The 9075-nt window shown below is 38.6% G+C and overlaps 1 protein-coding gene across 2 annotated transcripts; it reads left to right on the top strand.

The window, feature by feature from the left end:
• Positions 1-1600: 1600 nt before the first annotated feature.
• On the top strand, positions 1601-8475 carry ppa2 (inorganic pyrophosphatase 2). Of its 2 annotated transcripts, XM_086032327.1 has the most exons (12): positions 1684-2021; positions 2985-3049; positions 3139-3183; positions 3272-3325; positions 4015-4134; positions 4407-4493; positions 4604-4730; positions 7316-7443; positions 7516-7601; positions 7693-7762; positions 7886-7925; positions 8005-8475. In XM_086032327.1, the coding sequence occupies exons 1-12, from the start codon at positions 1829-1831 to the stop codon at positions 8025-8027; spliced, it is 1038 nt and encodes a 345-aa protein (XP_085888453.1). In that variant the 5' UTR covers positions 1684-1828; the 3' UTR covers positions 8028-8475. The 2 variants fall into 2 exon arrangements, with proteins under 2 accessions (XP_085888454.1, XP_085888453.1); XM_086032328.1 differs by lacking the exons at positions 7316-7443; positions 7516-7601; positions 7693-7762; positions 7886-7925; positions 8005-8475 and adding an exon at positions 4969-7298 and having other exon boundaries at positions 1601-2021.
• The last annotated feature ends 600 nt before the right edge of the window (positions 8476-9075 follow it).

Consider the following 9075-nt stretch of genomic DNA (forward strand, 5'->3'; position numbering starts at 1 on the left):
TGAAATTGACATTGGATTGAAGTACCGATGCATCCCAATTGAAGCATGTTGTCACACGCACAGTATTAATCTTAACGTGTTTGTGGTGAAATGACACCTCTCTGGCGACTGCAAAAAGCAATGTACTTTTGGATTTCAATAACCCACTGACTCAATCTGTAGATGACATCATTTGTTTGAACGTGCATTGTGGGCATATGAAGATAAAAGATCAAGGAGGCCAAGGGCCGATTGTTTGTTCATTGCACAGTGCAGGTGGACTTTGAGCTCATCTTGCAGTGTCAACATTAAAGTCATAAGACTGTCAAGAGGGAAATGTTTTTCACACTCTTGGAAACTCGCTTTTATTTGGCGTGGTATAAGTCTGAAGTTAAGCTGTAAATGAAAGTTGCAACCCCAAATGGGATCACAGGTCAATTAATGGGTTGACAAACCTCAATAACTAAAATGTAACTTAAAGTAGTATTATTAAATGTCAAGCAGGCTAACATTTTCTCAACTTAGGGATTGATTGTCATGAATTTGTACCTTATTGTGACTACCTGTATATTATGGTCCAATGAAAAGCAATTATCTCGATCTATGGACTTTTCATAATTTTATTGTTTTCTCCTGAAAATTATCCTCATGTTTTTATTTACTTTATTTTCAATTTTTAAATTTATATCTACATATATTTATAGTTTATAATTTATAGTATGTAGATATATATAGATATATAGTTTATTTGTATTTTTATTTGGCTGAAACATTTTTCATTGTGGACGACTGGTTAGCACGTCCGCCTCACAGTTCAGAGGTCGTGGGTTTGATCCCGGCTCCGGCCTCCCTGTGTGGAGTTTGCATGTTCTCCCCGTGCCTGCATGGGTTTTCTTCGGGTACTCCGGTTTCCTCCCACATTCCAAAAACATGCATGGTAAATTGATTGGACTCTCTAAATTGCCCCTAGGTGTGATGGACTCTCTAAATTGCCCCTAGGTGTGATTGTGAGTGTGGATGTTTCTCTCTGTGTGCCCTGCGATTGGCTGGCACCCAATTCAGGGTGTCCCCCGCCTACTGCCCGAAGTCAGCTGGGATAGGCTCCAGCACGCCCTGCGACCCTTTTGAGGATAAGCGGTATCGATGATGGATGGATGGATGGATTTTTCATTGTTTTTTGTCTTTTCTTTTTTAAATTCCACTGTGAATTTAGATGTTATTTATTAGTTTGATATTTATATTTTATTTTGGCATATTTTTTTTTTACTCGTACTGTGGCGATGTGGTAAATGACGAGACGAGGAGACAAAGGGGAGTCATGGCTCATGACTCTCCACAACAAATCTGAAGCAGCAAGCTACTCCCTTTCAACCATTTCCCTGTGTATATCATCCGCTGTGAAACTCCCTCCCTAAAGTACAGGTCCCTGGTGAATGTCTTTCCCCTGTAGGTCACCACACTACTTAGCCCCCCCCCCCCCCCCCCCAAATCCTATTGATTTATTTAATTGTGTATTTCGATACAGTGAGTCCCAATTTATGATGAGTTTGGTCCGCTGGCAGGACAAGGGAAGTACTAGATTAGCTTCCGGTTTTTATTGTCAAACTAAAGGCGTATCAAAAGCGTCTTCTTAAACGGTGTGCGACTCGGCTATTCAATCCTTTCTTATTCATCGAGGTGTCCGTTGGTCTGAAATACGTACATCATCACGAACTACTACTACATCGAAATGCAATGGAGAACTCGCAAACTCTTACATAGGCAGTCAAATTTTATGGCTTTTACCGGAAGTGTTTTTACGATTGTGGCGTAAAGACAGGAACAGGAAGTGAAGGCGAAAGCGTCAGCCATGGGACCGTCGCTTTTACTCTGGTCCTCAGGCTACGTCTTCCGGGCACTCTTGGGGTCGTTTCCCGATGTAGGACACAAACTTCTCTCCCGTGCAGTCTCCTTGCCGCCTTTGTACACGTTGAGAAAAACGATGCATTATCAAACCGAGGAGAGAGGAAGCCCAAGCACCCCAGATTACCGGATTTATTTTAGTAAGTGCAGAACCGCCATTGTCATAACATAAACACCCCCACACACGTCTTAATTTGATGGTGGCACCGTTCCTAACAACCTTAACGTTTGAACTTGTCTGCAACGTCACTATGAAAGCACCACCAACGTTGGCCTGTAGCGTGTTCTACTTGCTATGTAAATAAGTACGGAGGAGTCTTTGAGCATGTGCGATGCTTGAGTTTACTGTGGAGTTGGAGCAATCACTGAATAAGCATGCACAAGTGTTTTTGACGCAAAAAATACAAGTCAATTATTAGGCATGAAATAATGCCACCTAACAATGTACCTTGTGATCATCCCACTGGTGAAATGTTTTGTCAAAAGCAATGGCACTTAGCAATCAACATGCTTTCTGAAAAGCACAGTGGGTTGCATACAGTTTAAGTGATAGGCAGCACAGTAGGTCGAATTAAATGTAAATCTGGTATAGACTAGAAGTAGTGCAGAGGAATTCATTGGTATGTTGCACAGATTATTCTTGTCATAGAAGACAGAAGACATAGTGTGCAGACTGCATGGATGTAGCTCAAGATTCCGTAGAATTTACATAAGGCTCAATCTTCGTACCTCCAAAATCATCACTTTTCAGGAGACCCCAACATCAGTTCAACCATTAACATTGCATCCTCAAAGAGAGCAAGCCATTTTCATCAATTTAGATTGGTGAATAATTTGCCACATGTCGGCTGACCAATAGTATGGATCTGTGAAAAAATATGGAATTTACCAAATTGTGACGGATGTAAGTCACGTCAAAATGGAGTACAAGTAACATTTCAGGGGTGCATCGTTAGACTACAACCATCTTCGGTTTAGATAATTATATTGCTTTTTTGTTTTATTCTGTCATTAAACCATATGAGTTTGCTTGCAGGAACATGTAAAAGTTGACATTTTCTTCCATATTTTGATTGTGCTATTTGTGCGATTTTCTCGCCCAGAAAATTCAGATGGCAATTACATTTCTCCTTTCCATGATATCCCCCTAATAGCTGAGGCAGAACAGGTAACTCTCATAGTTACGTTTGATTAAATCCATGGCCACTTTCTACTTAAATAATGTGTACATTATGTGTAATGTTTTTCTCGTACCAGTACATTGGTTTACCAGCCAAGAAGGCTAAGAGGAACGAGAGTGAGGTACGTTCGGATTCTTATCAGAGTGCCACATTATGAAATTCAGCTGAACATACGCCACATATACTGTAAATAAAGTCTGTATGTTCAGGTGCTCTTTAACATGGTCGTGGAGGTGCCCCGCTGGTCAAACGCTAAGATGGAGGTAAGTGGGTGTCACCCTGACAATACTGCATTCTTGTTGCAAAGGTAAACATTTTGAAAAGTTTGATTACTGCCATAAATTAGCCTAAAATATGTATCCTTCAGACATTGTCAGACCCTCTTTTACCCTAACGTTTGAAAAAAATTGAAAAAAATATAAATACATTCCTGGGATTGAATGGCTGGACTGTGAAAAGAAATAGAAATATGTTTTTGGGATTGAATGAGTTTACTCATTTCTTTAATATGAATTGTATTTTCTTATTTATTTGTTGTTGTTGTTTAACTAACTGTTCTTGTCATTGGCTGAAAGAGTACAAAATGTCATGTTGGTTTTATTGCATTTTGAAATATCCATATCTGAGCATTTCTTCAACATTTTTGGAAAATATAGTGATGCTCTTTTCTATGAAACTTTACCTCATCCCAGTAAGCAGGTAAGACATTCCAAGAAAAAAAAAGTATGATTGTACTAATGTTATCACTAATTATTGTGGACTGTTGACATTTTGAATGAATATACTGCAGTCATATGTAAACATAATGATTAAAATGTATTTTTTTATACTGACAAAACTAAGACAATTTTGTTTTCACTATAGACATACATTAAAACTTGCACTGACCGTGGGGAATGCGTGTTTAATCACACATACATACACGCTCGTTCACCATTTCAACAATTTCCAGATTGCGACAATGGAACCACTGAATCCCATTAAGCAAGATGTAAAGAAAGGCAAGCTACGATATGTTGCCAACATATTTCCACATAAAGGTTATATTTGGAACTACGGCGCCATCCCGCAGGTAAAGGCGGTCATTTGCTAGTATCCTTCATTGACATTAGCAAGTGCTACTACTATTGATGAACCATAAACACTTAATTGACTAATGTAGTGTTTTGTAGAATTTGTGGCATTTGTATGACAGTGTATTATTAAAATATATAATAAATTACTGTAATTATTATTATAATTATTTTGCTCATAATTAAGTCTTAATCTTTTGAGGTAATGCTTGCTTTTCAGTTAGTTTGTGAAAAATAATCACTCAATTTGTTTATATCGTTCATCGGGAAGACTTGGGAGGACCCTAACCACAGGGACTCAGAAACAAAATGCTGCGGCGATAATGATCCAATTGACATTTGTGACATTGGAATGCAGGTAAGAAAACTCCATTTATGGACACTTTTGGGGGGAAGTTTTCTTCCAATTAATATGCCTTTGTTGTTGAATTGCTTTGGTCATTTGCCATTTGTTGGCTTGTCCTTTAGGTGTGCTCTCCTGGTCAGGTGATTCAAGTGAAGGTGCTTGGAATCTTAGCAATGATTGATGAGGGAGAAATGGACTGGAAGGTTATTGCTATCAATTCCGAGGACCCCGATGCCAAAACCCTAAATGGTGGGTATCTACTACAGGTCATATTAGTTAAGTCATAATGAATTAATTCATACCCTATCCAACACAAGCTTGTTTGAACAGATGTAGTAGTGTGTATCTTACTGTATCCCCCAAAAAATACTTGGAACATGCTGTAGTCTGTTATGAACCAACTCTTAGCAGTGGTAAGATCTTAAATATAGTACATCCATCCATCCATTTTCTACCGCTTATGTTGGGTTGGGTTGGGGGGCAACAGCCTTAGCAGGAAAGTCCAGACTTCCCAGCCACTTCTTCCAACGGGATCGCAGGCCAGCCGGGAGACATAGTCTCTCCGTCGTGTCCTGGGTTGTTACCAAGGCCTCCTTCTGGTGGGACATGCCCGGAACACCTCACCACGGCGGCGTCCAGGAGACAGTTTAACCAGATGCTTGAGCCACTTCATCTGGCTCATCTCAACGTGGACAAGCGGTGGATGACCGAGCTTTTCACCTTTTCACCGTATCTTAACGAAGCCCGGACGCCGTGCGGAGAAAACTTATTGTATTCAGGATCTCATTTTTCAGTCAAGACCCACAGATCGTGATCCTTGGTGAGGGTGGGAAAGTAGATAAGTCAAGACCCATAGTTTGTGATCATTGGTGAGGGTAGGAAAGTAGATAGACTGGTAAATCGAGAACTTTGCTTTTCGGCCAGGTTATTCTTCACCACGACAGACCCATGCGGAGTCCATATCACAGCAAACGTTGCACCAATACACCTGTCGACCTCTTTGTGCCATCCTGCCCTCACTCGTGAATAAGACCTGAAGATACTTGAACTCCTCCACTTGGGGCAGGATCTCTTCCTCAACCCGGAGAGGGCACTCCACCCTTTTCCGACTGAGGACCATGATCTTAGATTTGGAGGTGTTGATTTGCATTCCAACTGCTTCATACTCTGCTGAAAACCACTCCATTGAGAGTTGGAGATCGTGGCATGAAGAAGCCAACAGTACCACATCATCTGCAAAAAGCTAAAATGCAATACTGAGGTCACCAAACCGGACCCTGTCAGTGCCTCTGCTGCACCTAGAAATTCAGTGTTTTTGCCTCAGTGACTGCCGAAGCTGTGTTCATCAAACTGACTTTGAGACATTTTCATTTTAAACACAGTTTTTGCGTACAGTCAACAGTTCACTGTGAGTCTCCTTAAATAGTTGCTCTGTAAGGTTCTCTCAGGATGCAATAGCAATTTTCTCCTTTATTCACTCAAGAAAACATCCACAACTGAATTTTATGCAGGAATCATGTTCACTTACATGCCAGTAACCTGCTATCATTGCCTGTCCGTTGATGTGTTTTGTCCTATAGTTTCACGTGGTATGTTAAGAATTGTATTTACTAGGGATGTCCCATTCCGATCACTTGGTTTTCAGCTGATCCGGTATCGGGTGAAAAAGATCGGTTTTATTATTTTCGGAACATTTAAAGGTCACAAAACTACAAAATAATCTAAATGTGCAAATATCTTGCCAAATAGAACAATAGTAGCTTAGTTTGATATTACACGATGTTATTTATGTATTTTTTTTTGTAGCGATGTAATTAACGTGACACAGTGACACAGAAACGTCTCCTCCACTGCGCATAGGTCTGACGCACAGCGGTGGGTTTTTCTTCATAGGGACAGGCAAGCCAAAAGATTAACTCGTTAAATAAGTCTGCCTTGCATGATAAAAAAGAAGGCTCCTGTTAAACGGCATCATTCCCCGCTGGTTGCATATAACGAAGTCATAAATCAATAGTGTCCTTTGTAGATGAGATAAATCCCCAAACATGCGTGGGCACTTCATTTTAGGCTGCATAATTGTTCAAATAACGTTCTGAATGTATTACCATTAAATCAAATCTTTAACAGAGAAATCCCTCATTCTATGGTACTGCTTATATGGGCCATTTAACCAAATTGGTGCCGTTTGCGTCCCCAGGCAATTACATGAAAATACATTTTTATAAAGCGTCCTGCACATTGATATGTATTGTGTTTAAAGTTAACATTCAAATTAGCGTAAATGTCATGGCTAAAACCGACTAAGAGTTTCAGTACAAAAAACTGAAATGGTAAAACAAGTTCTGAGATGAAGCAATGCACATTCACTTGTTCAATATGTGGATCATAAAATTTTGTGCTCAAAAAGAGGAAAAAATCTTGAACTTTGAGTTTATTTTGAGAGTATTACAAAAAGAAATTGGCACTGATTCGGTGGAATGGCCCATACAATATAAATATATACAATAACATAACATACACGTTGATGTATGTGTATTTCCATATTAATTTTGAGAATAATCAGATGCACATTCTTTTTTTCTTAATGCATTGCCAAGGGACTCGGTATCCGCACGTACTGAAAACCGAAGACTCGAAAACGGGTTCCAAAAAGCGTGATCGGGACGTCACTAGTATTTACTCTTTAGCTGTAACAAATAAAAGGAGGTACATGCTCCAATATTTATTATGACATGCTCTGCATATTCTGAAGGGACCGTTTTAAAAAATGTATTTATTTTTTTTGCCAAGATAAAACCAAATTCATTTTCTGCAGCAATTTTGTTTTTTCTTAGACATAGATGACGTCCGCAAAAGACGACCCGGTCATTTAGAGGCCACTGTGGACTGGTTCAGGAAATATAAGGTTCCAGATGGGAAACCTGAGAACCAGTTCGGATTCAATGCTCAGTTTCAAGATAAGGTATGAAAACTGATTTAATAGAAACACTTATAAAAACCTGGTTATATTGAGGCTGTGTGTTGTTGTCGTAAGGACTTTGCTGTGGAGATAATCAAGTCCACACATGAGCACTGGAGGGCACTAGTACAGAAACAGACAAATAGTGGCGGGATTGAATGGTAAGATGGCAAAGGGCTGAATTTAGAGCCTCTTTTTTTTTCTTTTTTTTTTTTTTTTAAATGAAATCCATGTCTGTTTTTTGCTTTTCAGTAAAAACGTATCATGCTCTGGCAGTCCTTTCAAATGCAACACAAAAGAGGCCAGAGATGTGATTCAGTCGGTGAGACTTTATATATGCTTTCCATAGTAATGATTAATGATTGCTATCAGAAAAGTGGCAGAGCAACTGTAAGTCACTGATATTTGTCTTTTTTTTTTTTCAATCCAACTTTTATTTACACAGGCCCCTGCACTTGGTTGCGGGCAAAGTGTTCCGTCAGAGGGTAGGTAGATCATGACTTATTTGAGTTGTTATACTCCCCCACGCACATGTAATGCCTTTCTGTATTTCTACCTGCACAGTGGACAAGTGGCACTTTGTTTGAGTGATTGGGAAACCCAAATGACATCATGGATGCAAACAATCTTCATTGGTATCAAATGTGTTTCATTTTTTCTTCGCAGTATCAGGAATTTATGGTAAGGATTGATTGTCATCTCTTTAAAATGCCATGTTTGCTGTTCATTAAAGCTAAGTATAACATATTCTACATTTTTGATGTCATAAGCTAGCAAAATGTTATTTGTATTCATTATGAAGCCATGTTCAGTGTCCAATCAGAGATGAGATATGTTTTGACTGACATGTCATTTCCTTTTATTGTAATCAGCCATTATTAGTAATCACAGAGATAGCGGTCTTTTTCCTTGAGGTCTCTAGTTATATGCTTTACTGTAAATTGTTATGTTTTGATGGTTTCTTGACACATCAAAGGCTTTCAATATCAGCACTAAACACTCATTTGTGTGAATAAATCTATTGATTGATGTGAATGTAGCATGTTTTCCTTTTAGACCATTAAAGGAGCATACACACAAATATTTGAAACTAGGGATTTTATAATGGTAAAATTGATATTTTTATACAAGTCAAATATCTTTAAATAAATATAAATTTATTGGAGGGAAAAAAACACCCACACCTTGGCAATATCAGCAATGGTATAATAACAGATTTGAAATAAACTGCATTCAGTACATTGCCATACAGCTTAATACCTATCCTTAACCCAATTTTTGGAGCATACCAAGCTTCAGGAGAACAAGGTAAGCCTTGAGAAATAAAACAGGAAATAAGTGACTTTTAGTGTCAGCCTGCAAAAAGAAATAAAAAATATTAACTACTAGCTGTTTGAGCCAAGTACATGCAGTACTCTTGTTATACCCAGAAAGTCATTCAAGTAATGCTGACACATAACTTCAAGTATGGTGCTGCTTTTTTTTTTTTTTTAATTTTCTTTTTTTCCTTTTTTTTTTTTATACCCGCTAAATCTGTTGAATTTCACCACAACCTGCTACTGTTGCTGGGCTCTGTACAATGAACACATAATGACTATGGATTTTACAAAATCAAAAATATAATTGTTTGTCAAG

The sequence above is a fragment of the Filicampus tigris genome, chromosome 6, assembly GCF_054856515.1.
Source record: "Filicampus tigris isolate MCC_2025a chromosome 6, RoL_Ftig_1.0, whole genome shotgun sequence".
NCBI lineage: Eukaryota > Metazoa > Chordata > Actinopteri > Syngnathiformes > Syngnathidae > Filicampus > Filicampus tigris.

Bases quoted from the DNA above. Each gene is read 5' to 3' on its own strand.
- ppa2 (XM_086032327.1), top strand. From the start codon at position 1,829: ATGGGACCGTCGCTTTTACTCTGGTCCTCAGGCTACGTCTTCCGGGCA. The intron at 3,326-4,014 runs GTAAGTGGGTGT...AACAATTTCCAG, and splicing joins GGTCAAACGCTAAGATGGAG to ATTGCGACAATGGAACCACT. The intron at 7,926-8,004 runs GTAGGTAGATCA...CTACCTGCACAG, and splicing joins GCAAAGTGTTCCGTCAGAGG to TGGACAAGTGGCACTTTGTT.